We start from the raw sequence: 20,569 nt of genomic DNA on the forward strand, positions 1-20,569 counted from the left end.
TTTTAGCCGACTGGAGCGTTCACTTTGTCTGGCGGGCTAGGTAATGAATTTATGATTTTATCCAGTTATCCACCCCTGTCCTAGTTTATCCTATCAGCTGTGGCTGGCAATGTCTTTAGGAACCACAAGATCATGATGCTAGATATGTGCTCTGTTAAACAAGATCCTTGTACAAGATCACACCTTCATAGTCACGAGGGAACATGATCCCACAGCCCATGATGTCCCCTTCAAAGCAACGTGGGCCAAATGGATCTCCAACTCCACTGCCATGGAAAATCTTCCCATCATCTGTAGGAAACAACCCACACAAATCGTACTAAGAATTAGCAACAACAGCAATAGTAAATTTTTTAAGAGACACAGTCTTTAATATAATAATACAAAAACAATTTTACACTTCTGAAAAGATGCTGACACTACAAGTCGTTGAAACTCAACAGGATTTGTCATCCACCATTTGTCTTTTGAAGTTTAAACCTCTCTGGAAAAAAGGCAAGCATGAATAATTTCTTTGCACAGCTAATACTGGCATGGACTTGATCTGGGCCTAGAAGTATAATTTAGTGGTAATGACAAAGACAGATTACACTGACAGTCAGAAGGCTTTAAATTTCACTTTATGCACCAGTACCAGCAGGGGTCTACAACTAGCCTATTTATTCTGAAGGAGACAGAGCTTTACTGACTGAACAGACATGGCAGTCTCAAGTGGCCTCAAGGCTACAGGCTTCTCGATCATATACGTTTATGGCATTTGACACTCCTCTGAAGAGCAACTTACAGAACTGCAGATTAGCCCAATTCTTAAGATACCAACAAGCTGTGGCACTTCCAGGAACTGCGCTCAAATCAGTGCTTAATAAATTTTCATTCAACTGGTAAAGGCTCACTCCACCACCTGGATGCCAGTCCTGATGCTTGCTCTTCTAATATTGTGATGGGTGTGGGGTCAAGGTACAGTCTGGGATTTGACCACTACCATTGGGTAGGGGGGTGACTGGTGCATTCTTGGCTTTGTTGGCAAATATGAGGATTTTAGCCTGTAACCAGTGGAGGGGACACAGCAGTGGACTGACATGAGTGAACTTAGGAAGACTGAAGACAAGTCAGTCTCCTGATTCAGGATCAGCTGCAAGGCTCTAAAATGGCATGTGCAGGAAGACCAACCAGCAGCTAGTCTTAGCCAGCAACCGTCAAGTCTCCTTGGAAAGAAGTGGTCTAATATTCCTGATGCTATACAAGAAATACATACATAACCCAGATTGATATCTGAACAAACTTTACACCTAGGATTTTTGCATTTTTGGAAGAAGTGATCAGAGAGTTGCTAAAGATAAAGGTGTCGACATGCATTTTCAGCTATTAAGCGCAAGGTGATGTCATGTCATGTGTAACTGTCATGTTAAAGACATGTATTTCTGTGCCTTGAGGCTTGCAATGCTTATAAAAGTGTCATAACACAACTCTAGAATAAGCTGTGAAACCTGAAATGAGAAAGGTTTTATAGTGAAAATGCAGATGCAAAGCAGAATCCACACCTGTTTCTTTTAAGAAGACCTGCTCTAACCCTAAAGACCTAATCTACAATGAAACATCCTTGTATTGCTAGAACATTCCACTCATGCTCTGGTCTTAATGATCCCAGAATGTCTTATGCTCTTGATGCAACAACAGGCCAAAACAGAGAATAGCTTTCTTTTCTCTTCATCTAAATGTCTTCTTCACTGCTCTGTTTGTTTAATCTTTCTGATAGAGAGCAAAATAAATGATGGCAAGACAGAGACAACAACATGAAAATATGAAGAGAAGAAAACAGTGAAAAGGTAGAATGCAGACAAAAAGCCCACCGCACTGTGTAGCTGGTAAATATTTGTGAAGTTGTCATGGGACCCGTTCCTGGCTCAGGATCCTGCTTAAACAATCTCTATCTGAATATGGGAGGGTGATGGAGACAGTGTATCGTTAAGACTCCAATGCGGGCCCCTGTCACAACACTACACCACAAGCACAGAAAACACTGCAACCAGTGTGGAAGAAGAAGATGGCTAAAAATAGATAGGGGACATAGGTGCGTTGTCTCGGCCTGCTGGAACACTTTCAGGACTTTTGGCACCTGAGCTGACAGGAAACAACACACCAGCAAGCACAGATGCTTTTCCCTGTACTTCAGACCTTTTCTCAGAGGCCTGTCTGGAAAAGATGAGAGAAGATATCTCCACCGGGATGCTGCCGCTTCCGCAAAACAACCTGAGGTGGAGGACCAGATATAAAGAGTTGCTTGTGCCATCAGTAGATTCCTCAAATCAAGTCCAGTTATATCCAGCCAAGAACATTATTGTATTTGTCTCAGCACAACAGTTTAAGGGTACGACATCCTGCCAACAGTCTGGCAAACGACCCACTTGACAAAATCAGGCAAAGTATTAAACCAGATACAGAAATCTTACCCTTCACATAAAGTTTAAGCTACCACTCCTCCTATGACATCCTTCTCAAAGGAAAACTGCAAATGTCCAACCCAAGTAGCCTGTGCAATGGGCAGAAGACATATTCTAGATCTGTTTTTTTTCTGAACAGACAGAAAAACAGCTGGAATAAAACCCAGTTAGGTTCCTGTGTATAGGACCACACCTGGTACTAGCATCAGGTGTAAACACTCAAAGGCTGATGATTCACAGATGGATTCTTCATATAGATTGCGGCGTCTTAATGGCCCATGACCCCCTCACCTGGCCCGCTCTCTTGGCAAAGCTTATTCAGGAGACGCGCACCATAAACATGGCACTCCTTTAGGTCTTGATAACAAACAGTAGTAGTCTGATGGGTGCGATAAGCAAAGAGGTTTTCTTCACAGCGTAGGGAAGAATAATAGTGGAGGTGCAGGGATGATGTGATAAGCCAAGTGCAGGCATGATGAGAAAATATACATTACAGCATGACTGGAATTTTGTTAGTTAAGTCAATAAAAATAGTGCTGCCAGAAAGTCTACAATTGAGCAGCACAAGAAATATCACCAATATGGTTCTGCATGTGCATTGGGCTTTTGGCGTGGCAAGATACTGCGAGTGTGGTGCTATGAAAGGAATGTATGCATGTGACCGCATCAATCACACCTCTTATTTTAAAAAGAAGAAATTATTAAGACCTGTGCCGCCCTGGTGAGTGACAGGGTCTTCCAACTACTGCCAGCACAGCCTACAAAAACTCCTCAACACATCACCCCAGCTTTGTAGCAGAAGGTCAGAAGCTAATCAAGCTAACTGACTCAGTGAAAAGCTGTGGTGGCATGACAGAGGTACTGAAGTTGGGGGCTAACTGTACAAAGCTCCTTATTTCCATCTGATATGCTGCAGGTGCCTCTCTCAGATGGAAGTCTGCAGAGTCAGATAGAGTTCCGCATCTTAAGAAGCTTCATTTCATCAATAATCACACTCCATCTCATGTCCTCATATCCTGAAGCCCATTATCAGAGCTCAGGCCCTCAATGAGCCACAGACACAAAGTGCACAGATCCTGAGATACACAGAAGCGTCACTGCTGCTGCTCCTGGCCACATTCAGAAAGCCCTCGAGAAAAATTCCATGTACTCCATGGACAAGCAGAGGCAAAGAGAAACGGGCAAATAATAGAACGTATTTACAGCTTTAGATGAAGATACATAGAAATATAGGATGATGTTGGCTCTGGCAACGTCATCTTCTGAGTGCTCACACAAGATCAATGCAGTAGTGAAGTCAGTGATCCGTCTGCAGACATACGTCAGACAGACATAAAAGCAGAGAAAAAGACACACAGACACACACAGGCATACATATACAGATACATACCAACACGCAAACACACACAAACTGACAGACATGCACAGACCCACAGAGACAAAGCAATCACATACACACGGGCAGAAAACAGACACACAGACATATACAGATAAAGACACAGACTCACAGAGAGAGAGAGAGAGAGACACACACACACACACACAAACACACAAAGACACAGACATGCAAAGACAGACATACAGACACACATACATAAACAGAAAAACAGACAGACATACACACAGACAAAAATAACATGCATCAACACAAAAACAGACAGACACATATACACACAGACATATACATAGACACACACACAGACACATACACAGACAAAGACAAACACCTACAGACAAAAACACAGATACAAGCACACATACACACAGACACTTACACATAGAGACAAAGACATGCACTTTTAATTCTTAGAAAATTCTGAACAGGCCTGGACAGAGCTGCTATACAGGAACAAACATAGACATAAATCAGAAAATGTGTAAAGCAAATAGAGGTTAAAATGAAATGATCTCTCAGAATGCAGCGTCTCGCTCACGGCCCAATGACTCTCACAGTTACTGGATCTGAACTCACAATGTTCCGGTCACTAGCACAGAACCTTAATCACAGACAGATTAAGTGATATGTGGGTGCAGTGCATGAACACATCACACACACCCACACACACACACACACACACACCCCCACACGCACCCCCACACGCACACGCGCACACACACGCGCACACCCACACCCACACCCACACCCACCCCACATAGCCAAACTGGCTGAAGCAGTGAGAATGTGTGTGTAAGAAAAGTCAGACTGCATTTATACTTTGTGTATCAGGATTATATCTGAATATGGACAAAAATTCTAATAAGTCTAATACAGTAGCCATCTTCCCACTAAGAACACAGGAGGTTGTTTATTGCATCTAATAAACTGATTTGCATATTATGGATGATTTAGCATTTGGTGTTTAATCCAGGTAACTGAAGGAACATTTGATTACATGTAAACAGGTGTGAATGGTGTGTGATTGACCAGACTACTTTACAAACTTCTGTATTATGTAGTAGAAGGTCGACTTTTTTCTTTTCATTTTTAAAACAATGTAGTGTGGGACTCACCTGCATGATATGCTACTGAGCCTCGGCTCCAGCCTGGATGTCTGTTCTTAGGGTAGTCCTGGAGAAAAACACACACACATACACACATACAGATGACAATGATGAAGACATTAAATGACCGTTGCAACTATACTTCCAGTGCATATATCAAGTTCAAATTTACACACACAATGTCTCTTGACAAATATATATATATATAGATATTATAAATAAATGTATGTATAAACAAACACACACACACACTGTGTAACGACAGTTGTAACAACTCAGAGAACAATAAGCAATGAACTGCACCACAATCATCTCACCTCATGCAAAACTCTTCTGCTGAAAAGAGGGAAAAGAGGCACGGAGGTGTGCATCTAATATTTGCACAATTTGCATTTAGACAAATCAGAACACTTTTGTGATACGTTTGGTGATAATTCAGCTCGTCATATTTGGAAAAAGTAGGGTGGGGTTTTAGCGCTTTAGGTTTTTAGTTTTGGACTTCTATTCAAGTATAACATGGGACTGAGCTTCCATTTGCCCAGTGTGCTAGGCAGTGGATTTATGATTTGTCAACCCCTGATTGCTTTCACATAGCAGCACAGGATGCGTCTCTAGTATATAACAGCCCCACACCAGCAGGAAACACTCAGAGCAGCCAAATGATTTTTTTTTTTTTTTTTTTTTTTGATAAGATCAGAGAATGAGTCAGAGTTAACGATCGGAAATGTGTTTTCGCATTTTTGTGTCTCTACAACCAAAGCACCTGCACAAGTACTACACAACTGTTATTCATTCCTGAAATGTTTTGCCTCTTCCTAATGGCTCGATGCACAAATGAGGCATTCATTGCTTAATGTTGATGCTCTTATCAGGTTCAAGAGATAAAAATAACACATTACCTCTTTTGCCCTCGAGTGTGTAAAATAATTCAGAGGCTCTCACTGACACAATGCTGAACACATACATTTCTCAGCCAGTTCAAAAGAAATGAGAGGAGCATCTTCTCCTAAAACCATGCCTTTGCATTTCAAGATATTTAACATTATTTTCAAACATAACGGATAATAGTCTGGTTTTACTGTTAACTCCTAAAAACATATGAGCAAGAGCTTCTTTTCTCATTCGCGATTTTTTCAGAAAAGTTGAACATAATATTAATGAGAAATCGAACGTAGAATTAGTGTAGAAGTTGGTGCAAATGCTGGACTCAAAGTCCCAGAATGCAATGCAGCAGAGTTACAGCAGAGACTCGGCTAGTCAGCAATCTACGAGATGACGAGGGTGATGGCGTTGACAGTGGTATTAGCATGAAAGTTGAAGCTTTGGAAGATGATCTGTTTGAGCAAAGTGTACAGATGAGGAGGTGAGAGAGCCGGACCGAGTACAGGACTAAAGCGCCGTTGTATCGCTCTCTTTAGGTAGAGATGAAGCAGGGGTTAAATCTCATTGCACCACTATCAACTATGCATCAGATCAACAAGTCAATGAAAGAAGTTTAAGCAAAAAGTGGACCAAAAAAAATTAATTACAAAATAAATCTTTGATGCAATCCATGATTACATGTCGATTATAAAGATTTATATGCAAGTCGTAAATTTCCTTCAAGTTAAGGAAACCACTTCTCAGAAAGCAGTAACAATGCTTGAAAGGGATAGAAGAAAGGAAGAAAAGGAAGGAGAAGAGACAGTGGAATGTGTTTTACACGTTCCTCTTCAGCCAAATCCTCATTTTCTGCTCTGTAACCACAAGACCTGCTTTTTTGTAAACTCGTCTCCAAGATTACGTGGAAACTGTTTTGGTTCAGGCTCAGTAAAGTATGTGGCCAACGGCAGTGTTGCGCTGAGAGCTGGATGTCGTTTGATCTGTTTATCTAATTAGGAAAATAGAGGGGATGAGAAAGCAACGGAGCAAAAGCTGATGGATTTACTGTCTCGGTAAAAAAAGCCACAGAACCAGTCTTAGCAAGATGGATGATATGCTTAAGCATCCCTCCCCTTATTTTCATCTCACGGTTCCTGTTAAGAACTATCTCAATGTAAGCATTCCATGAGGCATTAGGAGCATTAGGGCATGGCACTGAACAAAAGCACATTTGCAAAGAGAGAGGATTGAGATGATGACACATCAGATGAACGCGCTACAATAGAAAGCCGTCTTGGAAGATTGTACGTGTCAAAATAAATCATTATAGTATGTAACTTCATTCTGTACAAGCTTTACTCCATAGTGAACATCCACACATTCCATACATTGGTATGATTTGCTTCAGTGTATCATATCCACACAGGCACACAACAATAATACGACCAAAAAAGGAACATTATCATGTCAATCATGGAGGTAGCATTGGAAAACACAATTACAGGACTTGTAGAAGTGCTCTCGATAAACCCTTTCTGACAAACTACAGAGGGTTGTCTTCTCCAAAGTAGTGGTTAAAAGGAATTAAAGTGAGGCATCGGGCTTCCAAAGAACACAAACAGTCGTGCTAGTGTCACTGACTCAAACCTATCTGATCCATGGGGTTGTGTGTGTGTGTGAGGGGGGGGTTAATCTGTGTTATTTGAACCACCTGCATTTCCACACTGTGGCAAAATCAACAAGTCGCTGAGAGGCTGTTGATAGAGGTTGATGCCCATCTCCTAACAAATTCAGCACGGAGATAAGTGAGGGAGGGAGGCAGGTACAGTATGTGCTCCACAGCCACCATAACGAGGGTACGATATGAGTGTTGAGAGATTCCTTTGTGCCAACCACTCATCACTGTTGAATTAGAAATATGAAATTGTTTGCTGGGAGAAAATTTCCTGGTCTGTGCTGGCCTTGTGAACGGATTAAGTACTGTGTTTTCGAAGGGTCTTGAAGTCCAACTCAACGGAAGGAAAGGAAATGGAGGTCTCAGGTCAGGAAGGCCAAGGGGTAATAAGAGATGGAGACTGGCGCACTAGTACACACCTCCGCCCCTCATTACCTCCACTCGGACCTTTGTCCTGCATCCTAGCAACCGGATGCAAACGGAAGTGCTCCAGAGCTACAAACAAGCTGCTGGCGTGGTGCCGGGTGGGGGGGCCAGGGCTAGTTAAAGTTATCAGCGCTCTATTGCTTTATTGGTACAACAGAAAGGGATTTGTTGGAGTGAGGCTCAGAGAAATGAACCACCGCAGTCAGATTGTAACCCACAGTTGAAAATCACTAAAAGTATGTGTTTCAGGTTACCTGGTTCTGGAGGAACTGTTGATTTCTAGTGCTCTATGGCTAGAGGGCGGGTCAAGGGTAGGACAAGCAGGGATATTCGTTTTTTATTCGTAGTTGCCTGGAGGACAAGTAGGTTCAACAATTAGAGATGTCTCACGTAGGTCGAGGAGTGATCGGGATGACGGTAGAATGATTTTTACTAAATGGATTAATTAGCATGCACGGATGACAGACAATCTTTTCAGAATCAGAAGCATGCAGGGACATGGAAACACTGACGAAACCAAGCCAAAAAAAAAAAAAACGCACAACAAGCCTTGGTTTCCATGCAACCAAAACATGGAACTAGGCAGGCACATGATGAGATAGCTAATTAATTTATCATTTGTCCATGCCTGCAATTGCTGTTGAATTGACAAGGAGTATAACACTGAAAGTAAAGCACTGATAAGGTAGCGTGAAGGGTGAGATCACACTTATCCAACAAGTGCTATCTAAACTTATCAAGTGCTGTCTATCTTTACCTTCACTATCCCTTCAGCTTTTAATGGACATTCAAAGAGACTGGCACTGAAATTGGGAAACTCATAGAAACTCTAAAGAATGTTATCTGTTAAGTGCTATCTATCTTTACCTTCACTATCCCTTCAGCTTTTGATGGACATTCAAAGAGACTGGCACTGAAACTGGGAAACTCATAGAAACTCTAAAGAATGTTATCTGTTATCTGGAATGGACTAGGTCAGGGGTCACCAGCTGGTGAACCATGGTACTGGGAAAATAGTGGATGCAGTTTAGTGACTATTCAATATAACTGCCATCTTTAATGGTAGAAGCAGTTGCTTGTGGAAGCAGGTGATGCTGAAGAGGGCTGTTCTTACATGGCTGCCAAACTAGGAATTAGATTCCTCTTCAGTCCACCAATCCAGGTGGTCAAAGGACAAATCACAGTGTGACTGTCCCTAAACCATATAAACATATGAACATCATAGGTATCCTCATCGAAGTTTGTCTTATCAGACCTGCCAACTCTTAAGAGGAATAATGCATAGTCCTGCCAAGGAGGGTTGGGGGGGAGAAATGCAGTGCATATTTGATAGTCCTTTTACAAATCACTTGTCTAAGGTGGAAACTTTTTTTAAAAAAGTTACCCAATGTTAACTACATATTTGTCTGATGTTAGGTAAGTCAAACATACAGGCAGGTCCATTAGTATTTTGGACAGTGACAAGATTTTCATAATTTTGCCTCTGTACAACACACCACAATGGATTTGAAATGAAGCAATCAAGATGTGATTTAAGTGTAGACTTTCAGCTTTAATTCAAATATAGCTTTAATTTAAAGGGGTTTAACAGAAATATAGCATTAACTTTTTAAGAATTACAGCAATTTTTTACAGAGGCCTTCCATTTTCACAGGCTCAAAAGTAATTGGACAAACTAAAATAATCATAAACATTAGGATTATTTTTAAGGAAAACCCTGTGCAGTCAATGACTGCCTGAAGTCTGGAACCCATGGACATCACTAAACGCTGAGCTTCCTCCCTTGAGAAGCTTTGCCAGGCATTTACTACAACAGCCTTCAGTTTGTGCTGCTTGTTTGTGGATCTTTCTGCCTTTATGTTTGTCTTCAGTGAGTGAAAATCATTCTTCAGTTGGGTTGAGGTCATCGTACATTTAAGAACATTTCATTTCTTTGCCTTAAGAAGCCCTTGGGTTACTCTCGCAGTATGTTTGGGTCATTATCCATCTGTACTGTGAAGTGCCGTCCTATCAGTTTTGCAGCATTTGACTGAATCTGAGCAGAAAGTATAGCTCTATACGCCTCAGAATTCATCCTGCTACTTCTACCAGCAGTCACATCATCAATAAACACCAGTGACCTATATACATACATACATACATAGCTATACATTTCCATGCCATAACATTTCCTCCACCATGTTTGACAGATGATGTGGTATGCTTTGGACCATGAGCCCTTCCTTTCCTTCTCCACACTCTTCTCTTCCCATCATTCTGGTACAAGTTAATCTGGCTCCAGAACTGGTCAGCCTTTTTTTTTTTTTTTTTTTAAGAGGTTTTTTAGTTTTTTGTATTTACATTCATGAAGGTGTCTCTTGATTGTAGGCTATGACAATGATACGCCTACCTCCTCCAGAGTGTTCTTGACTTTGCTAGATGTTGTGAAGGGGTTTTTCTTCAACAAGGAAAGAATTCTGCATTCATCCACATTAGATGTCTTCTGTGGTCTTCCAGGCCTTTTGGTGTTGCTGAGCTCTCCAGTGCATTCCTTTTTTTAAAAAGTGTACCAAATTGGACACTCCTAGTTTTTGCTATTTCGCTGATAGCTCTGTTTTGTTTTTTCAGCCTAATGAAAGCCTCCTTCACTTGCATCGACACCTCTTTGGACCACATATTGAGAGTTCCAATGAATAGCTACCAAATGCAAATTCAACACTTGGAATCAACTCCAGAACTTTAGCCCCTTAATTTGTCATAAAATAATGAGGAAACAGGCCACACCTGGCCATGAAACTGCTTATCAGTTTTGTATAATAATTAGGCTGTATAATAATTGTTCAATTATTTTTGAGCCTGTGACAATGGAGGGACTATGTAAAAATAGCTGTAATTCTTAAAGAGTTAATGCAGTATTTTTGTTAAACCCCTTGAATTAAAGCTGAAAGTATACACTTCAAGCACATCATGCTTGTTTCATTACAAATTCAATGTGGCATACAGAGGCAAAATGACAAAAATTGTGTCACTGTCCAAATACATATGGACCTGACTGTATATTGATTTCTTTTATTTTCACATCAATAAACTGATAACATTACCAGTTTACCTTGCTAGAAAGCGAGGGTGCATCGTTCAAGCGGTAAAATCAAGATGAGAACAAAAGCCGATGTGACATGAGGTAAGGGGGTGGGGCTTCCGAGGGGGTGACAGTTTTGTTGCATTCAACTAAAGCTTGTAACTTGGAATTTTCAACCTCTGACAAGGAAAAAAACAAAAAGAAATAAAGAAAGAAACCCTGCTCTTTCAATCTGGAATTCCTACTCAGAAAGCCTGGAAGGTCTCCTCAAGCCCCAAGTTCAACATATAACATTATGTCAACATGGCCACTCACAATGTCAACAGTAAGTAAAATATCACATCCATACTTTAAACAACTTTATAGTAGTATTTACTTTAGATTCACCAACACAGACACATTAGTTGTTTAAATCTATAACACTGACCATGCAGTTCACTCTTTTGAGACTGTAAATACATCATAAACTCATGATCACTAATGTTAGCTAGCTAGCTTGTTGGTAACAAAACATACGCTTACATAGAGGCGTCCGTTTTTTCCCCCACTTTGTAGCCCGATTGCGCCAAGCTTGACATTCTGAGTTCAGAATTCCCACTTCCGAGTTAAGTCGAAGGCACCTGCGCAACTGTCAGTACTTTTGAGCGATAACTTGTAGCAGCGTACTCCAATGTTAAAATGAGGAGCTCCTACGCAAAATGCGCGAAGGTTGGCAAGTCTGATTTATTAGCAGCTCGTGAGCATCTTGTGTCTCTCAGACACAGGATGCTGTGCGAAGCTTGACGTCCAATGCAAGTAAACAGTAATTAAGCAGCCCTGCAATTACCTGCTTTACCACCTTTGTTGCCCTTTGCTGCATAATAAAATACAGATGCGTAAAGGCTGCAATGTTCCAGGGGAAGTTATGGCACCTTTGATAAACCTTCCTGCCACTACCCCCACCCGAATTCTCCATTTTTCCCCCCCTCAGAGGACAGCGAAGTCAGTGGCCTTGCTCAACCCTTCAGTTGACAAGCATGTTTACTGTCTGCGGTTGCAGACCTGAGAGTAATTAGCCCAGCACCATCCATGGCCACCCTGAGACGACAGGCAGGAAGGCACGATGGCCATCAAAATTATCAAGGTTAACTAAGAGGAAAGCGTGAAGCAGAAATGTTTATATGTAAAGACAACAGTAAGAGGAGCTAGTGATTTTACTAGGAAAGTGATTTATTCGTTTGTTGCCGCGTCGTTTAGACGAGCCTTTTGATTACGTTTGGGCTCCAACTTCATGGAAAAAATTCTCTGCTCCAAGCACAGACTTCAAGTGTTGCACAGACAGTGCTGAGTGTTCTTTTCCTCTGCACGTCTCATGTGGTGGAAAGAGCAAGAGGTGATTTGTCACGAGGCTGCTCCACATTTACGTGCTCCGCCTCAGGGCAGGTGAAAATGGATGTTGCACCATGTGTGGTTCCATTGTACAGTGCTCATATACGCAAGGAGGCACTGAGTATTTCAAATGGCCTCACCATAGATTCTAAACTGTGAAAATTTCCACATTTTAGAGAAAAATGTGACGATATTTATTAATTATAAAGGTTTAAATAAGGTCATTTTCCAAGACTAAGCAGTACAAACCCTTGGTGAAAATGGTTTAGTCACAAATCACCAAATAAAATTACCTTGAAAATGGAAGAGAAATGGTGGCCTGGGGAAAAAACCTTCACATGGTGTAATTTTGACATTTTCTAGTATGGGAAGATCTGAAAACTACTTAAATATGTTTCACTTTTGCATGCATCAAACCCACAAGTAAAGTTCTAGCATTTTAAAATCTGCTTGAAATGTGTCGCCCCTTATATCAGTGCTGAAATAATAGCTGATTAATTCAGTGAGTTTTGTTGTGTTGTGAGAGCAGTTGTCCTGACTCTCGTTCATTCTTAACTTGCTCACAACAAAATATTTGAGAGTTTTCAATTTAAGGCTTAGCAAAGTAATTAAAGTAATTGTGTTAACTGTTAAGTCATTAGACATCTTAATGAGGCACATGCAAATAAATCAACTACAGCTCATCAAACCTTAGAAGTTAAAATAACTATTAACTATATTTATGCTGTATGTTGTAAGGGACTGTCAATGGCAAAACACTATAATAGTAACAAAAATATAGTTTTGTTGATAAAATGTAAAATATTTACATTTTCACTTAAGAAACCAAACTTTTGCACTCAAATGGATCACAACTTTTGTTAATGTTAATAATGTACAATGGTACAGAAGTGACTGGAAGAGCTTAATAACTGTAGGACAAAAGAAAGAAGGAAGGAAGGAAGGAAGGAAGAAGGAAGGAGGGAGAGGAAAAAAGAACAAAGGTGAAACGAAGGGAGTGAAAGACAGAGGGAGAATTGAAGGACAGAAGGAAGTAAGGAAGAAAGAAAGGAAGAAAGAGAGAAAAAGAAAGAAAGAACGAAGGATAGAAGGAAGCAGAGAAGGAAGGAGAGAGGAACTAAGAGAGTGAGAGGGAGGAAGGAAGGAAGGAAGGAGAGAGGGAGAGACAGATAGAAAGGACAGAAGGAAGGAGAGAAGGACAGAAAAAAGAAAGGGGAAGGATGTAGGTAGGAAGGAAGGAAAGTGTGAGGGAGAAAAAGGAAGGAAGGAAGGAGGGAGAGATGAAGGTAGGATGGAAGGAGGAAGGGAGGGCGGGAGGAGGAAAGGAAGGAAGGAAGGAAGGAAGGAGAAAAGTAAAGAAGAAGAGAGCAAAGGAGGGAGGGAGAATGGATGGAGAGTGAGGGGAAGAAAAGGAAGTAAGGAAGGAGGCAAGGAGAGAGGAAGGAAGGAAGGAAGGAAGGAAGGAGGGAGGGAGAAAGCAGGGAGGAAGGAAGGAAGGAGGAAGAAAGAACTTTCAAGTTTAGGCCACGCCCACTTCTGTGTTGAACTCCTACCAAGTTTATTATAGACAGAAAACCCCAGTTCTGGCTAAAACCCCATTTTTCAGCAGTAGAATTCAGCCTCAACCACATTGCTGAGTTTTATAACACCATTAATAGAACACCAACTATAAACAATGCTGTGTACGTTACTCACTCTTCGAGCGAGGCCCAATGCAATGTAGCACTTCTCTCCAGGGTCCACAATCTCCACCTCGAAGTAGTGGCTCCGTGTGCAGAGCGGCTGGCGAGCCTGAGCGAGTCCCACGTCCATGATGCTCTTTCCCTTTCCTACATACTCCAGCAGCTGTGAAGGCACACACCAGCACGGTTACTCATCACCAAACCCACCAACGACAATGTGCTGAATAACACACTTACTGCTATCTACTGCACAGCAGCTGAGAGAATGACTACTGAGACCAGGAGAAGCTAGCTTTAAAATTTTACTTTCATATAAATATGCACTATAAATAAGACCTTTTACAAGTCTCTCGCTGTTTGGATTTGTGAAAATCTCCCAATTTTATAGATTTTTTTTTTCCATTTTCCATCTGTTCCACTGTGTGTGTTTTTTTTTTTAAACACATTAATTAAAAGTATTACTGACCTACCAAGTATTACTAACACTACTGTTTTGCTGGCAGTTTGTTAGCAAACCTATATATTGCGATACATATTGGGTACACATACTGTACATATACCGTAGAAATATCTCCAAGTATCAGCCACTGCTTTTTCTGAAATAATTTCTGAATTAAAGTTCTTCTCTAGCTAAGAGAGATGTAAATCTTTTCTATTTTAGGTTTTGTGAAAGCATTTTTTTTTTCCTGATTATTAACTTGCTCACAGTAAAACGCTAAAGATTTTCACCCTGTTGGAACTTAAAGTAACTTTATTAAAAAAAAATAAAGTAATTGTGTTAACTGTTTTAAGTCATTAGACACCTTAAAATAACTTTGACTCAGCTGCTGTAATATTTAGGCTGTATGTCATATGGGGTTGTCAATGGGAAAAGAACATAATAAAACATTCATAGAAACTAAACACAATTGTATCACAAGTCTGGTTCATTTTAATAATGTGTAAAGGTTTATAAGTAAATAGCAGAGATCATGGCAGAGATCAGGGCCATAACATTTGAAGTTTTTCCCATTAAATTAACAATAAATTAATACAATTTGAGGCTCATAGTTCAATTTACAGAAGTAAATTGCAGTTACCCCTCTCTAAAGCATGAACACCATCAAATTTGGGGGAAAAAAAAACACATCGAGGTAAGTTTTGCTAATTTACTAACATTAACTGGCAATATTTAACCAAGTTCGCCTGTTTTCTCTGATAAGGCCAGGTTAGACTAGTAGTTAACATAACTGTCAAATTCCAGCTAATGGTAAATATTATATATTTTACTTCTGATTAATTAATTAGCAAACTATCTAGTGCTAGTCATGCATATGACAAGCAAAGTTACAGAGAGTGAATGAGGTTTTCTGAAAAATGGTAGATTAAGTAATAAAAGTTCATTTTCACATGAATACATTACTTAGTTTCACTAGTTTTTAAAAAAACTGAGTAAATTTTCTGGCTTTAATTTTTAAAATTTTGACACATTATCTTTCTCCAAGTATAATTTCTCAGTATTTTCCACCCTGAATATTTTTGACTCAACTCATCAGCTAATTCTCCTCAGAATGCTCAGAATGCAAACAGTAATGCAAGAAAACCTAAAATGTGGCGTGCAGGAGAACTATAGAACTGCTCAGGACACTCGGCCCATCTTTTATTCTTTCCTCAGTAGAACAAAGGCGCTGAATCCAACCCACAACACAGCAGTGTAATGACTTTCAGATTTTAAACACTCTTCATTAATTGCCCCAAAGTTTCCATTCACAATGTCAAAATCACCATATGCCCAAGCAATGGAAACAATCCTCCAACACCATTTACAACTCTTGGTATCCTTGTTTACCCCTGAGAGTGACTGCTGCTCAGACGATCTGACAGACGTACAAAGCTAGAAATTGGTGAGGGAGCAGGAAAAAAGCATGCTAGTACGAAATCCTGACCTTGCCTTGAAGCACTCTGCTGCTTTATTTTTATTTATTGTCTTATTTATGCTCTTAAGTTTGACTTCGTCCTTTTCACAACTGTCTTTCTTTGCATTCAACTAAAGTTGGTGAAGGTCCAGCTCCATAAAATTCCTTGCTTACAATGGTGATAACATTTACCTTTAAATGTTTAACCATTAATAATTAGTTTATGGCTATAAATAAGAATTTGATGTGATTTGATTTTTTTTTTTAAACAAACTATCTTGTCAGTTTGCTAATCAGACCAGAGAGAGAAAAAAATTGGGGGGAAAAAATACTCAAAGTTTGTGAAAACTCATTCCTTTCTGAGCTAATGTCTCTAGTCCCTGGTCTGAAGAGATGCATTTAGCTAAGTAATTTGCATGATAATATTTTATAATAATTAATAATTAACATTTTTAGATAAGCAGCAAATGACTATGTTACAGAAGCTGTGCAGCGTTATGTTTAGAAAACTAAAGTCTCTGAACTATGACGAGTTGTTTTTTTTTTTCATGTTTATTGATTCTGCTACAGTATTTTTTTCCAAGCACTCTGCACTGTCTGCAAGTTGACGAGCCCTGACCTAGACCTTTCTAGCACTTGAGCAAACCAGCATTAGTCTTGTCTTTCAGGCTGAGGGTCCTTGAACATGGATAATCAATCCCCCAGACTGCAGTGTGGAGCCTGAGGATGAGCGCCCCTGGCCCTACCTCAATATAATGTTTCAAAATGCTGAAGTAAGAAAAGACTCATGTAAAGTGAGGCTACTCCTTTACCTCCCTAGAAGGCATGGACTCAGGAATCTGATTTGAAAAAGCATGTTATAGTAAGTTTTTGCTAACATTAACCGGCTACATTTCACATCATTTAAGTAGATACTAGCAGAAACTAATATTAGTCACTTGTCTTACAGGTGTCTTGCAGATTGACTAGATGTTTTGTATCACTGAATTTTCAACTATTTGGCTAAGAGCGTCTAAATGAAAAGTACTCTCTCTCACACACACACACACATCAGAGGAGTCTGGTGTGCCTGTTTTTGATCTAAATGGCTCATTTTACAATTTCTTCATGCGCATAACTTCCACAGAAGCACGCCAATGTGTTTGTTCATGCAAAACATTTCATTGTTTTCACTGTTCAAATCTGACTCCACCTTCTCTATTCTCATCAGCAGAGGTTTGTCAGGATTCGTCATACATCAACTTTTTCTCATTCTCTGCTCTCGCTGATGTTTCTTCTTCTCGTTAGCGTACTAGTCGTGCCAAGACCAGTCGCGTGCTCCTTTATCCCCGAGTTAAAATTCCTTGAGTCACACCTTCCTGCCTACTCAGTGCTGAGTAACGGGAAGGCTGGCCACTCCCAGCGGCACCCGACAGCTCCCGGCACGCTCCGGTGACAGCACTGACAGATCCGAACGGCTCACAGCCGCTCTCGTCTGCAGCCCTTCTGCTTGTTTTGTTGAGCTGCTGCCTGGGCAACAGGTGCACTGCTCCGAAACCTGTTTTCTGGAGCATCTCGGAGGAGGAGAATACTTGCTGGCGTGCGCCCATCTCCAAGAGCGCTCCTGACATTTGTACACTTGGTCTGCAGAACACGTTTTTACTTGCTTATCACCCTGTGATTTATTATGACGAAACTGATGAAGACATCTCATGCCATTAAAACAAGAGTCAAATGGAGCCTTTTCAAGTGTCTTTACAGTAACCTTGAATGCACTCTAAAAGGAGAGGCACTTCAATCTAATACAAGCTTCCATTAAAAGGCTTGATGGTGCACTTGCACGCTCTCTCTTATGTGCCACTCAAGGTTTCCAAGGAGTTCCAAAATATTTCTGAAGCTCTTAAGCAAATGCACCTCAACACCCACTAAAGGAAACCTGAAAAAGTGCTAATCCTTAAAACCCAGGCATTAGCATGACTGCAAGGCTTAAAGATCCCCATAAAACACACCTGTTTTTAAAACTTCATTGTGAAGATCAGTGTAAAATTTAATAGTACAGGCGATCACAGCCAAATCAAAACAAGTCATATCTTTTTATTATACCACAGCTCTGTTGAATTCTCAACTGGAAGATGTTGATTCATTTTCTATAACAGCAGCTCTGACAATAGTGCAAGAGGGCTGCAAGTTTTAAGAAATCTTGTACAGAAAAATTGTAATCATTGTTAGACATTGTCAAGTGCTGTCATATAAGAGGAATAAAGCACTTTATCAGGAAAATAATCAACTTTAGGGTGAAAACAATAAGTCCGCTTAGCACTGAGCTGCATCACACCACCCCATCATTGATTAGTTTCCTTTAACACCAAACCCCCAAGTGTTTTCTTCATTACATACTGCCTGTTAATCTTAATTATTGGCGTAGAAAGAACACTGGCCAAGTGTTTATATACATACATACCTACATACATACAGTACTGTGCAAAAGTCTTAGGCACATGCAAAGAAATGCTAGAGAGAAAAGACGCCCTCAAGAATAATGAAATTAAATGTTTCTTCATTAAAAAAAAATATTATAAAGAGCAGACAGTAATAAATGAAACAAAGTCAATATTTGGTCCCTTCACTTTAAAAAAGAAATTAGCAGTCTCGGGTACATTGTGTGCAGTTTAAGTTTTATAAGGAAATGAGCTGTAAGTGTTACTGAGCATCTTGCAGAAGCAGCCACAGTTCTTCTGGAGACTTTGACTGTTGCACTTGCGTCTTATTTTTGCAGCAAAATCCAGCAGCCTTCATCATGTTTTTTGTCTGGAAAGTGTCTCCTACGTAATATGCTGCTTTCTTTACTGACATACAAACATTTTTCTGTAACATTTAATTTTTTGCTGGAAAACTAATGTTTGGAAATCTAAAATGTTTTGGTACTGACTTCATCATGTTGAAGTCATAAAATAAAAATCTATATAGTTTGTACTAAAAAAAAAAGAAAAAAAAAAAAATAGGGTGCCTAAGACTTTTGCACAGTACTGTATATATACATACACTCCAACCAGAGACGGTGAAGGCTAGAACACGTGCTTCCTGCGAGACATGAAATCCAGCCAACCACATCTCTTCAAACTGCTGCTCAAGCTGCATCAAAGAATCAAGCTGCATTCGAAAGAAAGTGCTATCTACCCTCTTCTACATACATGAGCTCAGAAATGCCTATGATTGGCTAGTGTCTTTGTGATTGACAGGGAAGAGAGAGAGTATGCCATCCCTCCCATTCAGAGAGCATGACCTTGGTCACTCGGGAGCCATTTCTGTACTTTTGAAGGTGCAATTTAGCTCATGATAACGTTCAGTAAAAATGGAACAAACTACAAATGTGAGTTGTGTATGCATAGAACAAAGGGTGTGGATTAATAAGTCTCTATTGTTACGTTCTCAAAGGGATTAAAGATTTGGACTAAAGTATTTTTTTTCCTTTATACAATGCTTCAAAGAGAAGAATAAATTCTGAAAGTGAAATCCGCAGCCATCTTCTCTCTCTGAGCTTCCTATCCAGCTTAGCAGTGCCCTATATAAATTCATTCCTCACATGATTTAAGGACCATAATTGCTGGCAGCCTCGTCCAACCCCAACTGCTAATCACTAGGTACTTCTGTGTAAAGGCAGCGGCTAATCGTTTTATGATATTGAGCAACAGATGAACTCCAGCATGTCTCCAAGGTCTGCAAGTCCTTTTGATGCTTTCAGCAGAAATGTGGCGCATGTACTAAAGTCTTAACTCCTCTCCCGAGGCTCTCCGAGTTGCCTCTCCAAGTGGCTTTCTGTTGATAAAACCTCCAAAACAATAATCATTTAGAAGAAGAGAAAAACTTCTGGCCTTGGACTGTGTAGAAAACTTTAAGGGGTTTATAGTTGTTAAGTTGAGCTCCCAGAGGCAGAACATGGCTGGAAGGCATACAGGGAGCAATCTGCTTCCAATTTGCATAAAAAGAATAAAAACAGTAAAAGCCGGAAATAGACAGTTTTCCTGAACAAGCCCCAAAGACTATACCTACTCTATAAAAAAAAAAAAAACATAAATTTGACATCACTATTTTTTTTTTAAACAAGAAGTTAAATGTTATATAAACTCTCCAATCACATGTACTAATACTGACTCAATCATGCATCTGATTTTCTTCAACAACACACGGCCCAAATAAGAGAAATGACTCATTTTTCTCCAGAGTCATCTTACTTTCCATCTTTAACAAGACAGAGAGTCACACCCACAGTGGAAATCGCTCTTGTTAAAGCACGTTAGCAGACCTCACACTGTCGGCAATGAAAGTCTGCGTTTCCTGTTCACTCCCGCGCTCTTGTTCTGAGAGAAGAGTGAAACTAAAAGTCACACACTGGTAGAGTTTACTGGAAAAAGACAAACTCTTTTTTACTCAAGAACCCAGGTCATTATCTGTACTTGGAAGAAGCCAGTGGACTGAACAATAACGAGAAGAGTCTCCGAAAAGTTTTTGGATGGAAAAGAGATGAAACGGTCCAGACATAAAACAAAGTAGAGAGAAAAAAAAAAACAAAACAAAAACAGATTTTACCACAAAAACCGGAGTGTACTTCAGTGGCTCCATGCTAACTCGTAATTTTCTTGTTTTTTTATTGGTTCACAAAACTGTGATTTGCAAATCCTTTC

General features: G+C 40.1%; 1 protein-coding gene across 2 annotated transcripts in view; it reads right to left on the reverse strand.

Annotated features, from left to right (window-relative positions):
* Nucleotides 1-20,569, reverse strand: part of spryd3 (SPRY domain containing 3) — a 46,733-nt gene that overhangs the window by 8,089 nt on the left and 18,075 nt on the right. For both annotated transcript variants that reach the window (XM_026920756.3, XM_026920755.3), the window contains exons 7-9: nucleotides 14,027-14,176; nucleotides 4,953-5,010; nucleotides 184-291 (exon numbers count right to left, since the gene is read on the reverse strand). In XM_026920756.3, the coding sequence (XP_026776557.1) occupies nucleotides 184-291; nucleotides 4,953-5,010; nucleotides 14,027-14,176 (316 nt within the window). The remainder of the gene's footprint in view (nucleotides 1-183; nucleotides 292-4,952; nucleotides 5,011-14,026; nucleotides 14,177-20,569) is intronic.

Source organism: Pangasianodon hypophthalmus, chromosome 16 (genome assembly GCF_027358585.1).
Source record: "Pangasianodon hypophthalmus isolate fPanHyp1 chromosome 16, fPanHyp1.pri, whole genome shotgun sequence".
In the NCBI taxonomy this organism is placed as follows: Eukaryota; Metazoa; Chordata; class Actinopteri; order Siluriformes; family Pangasiidae; genus Pangasianodon; species Pangasianodon hypophthalmus.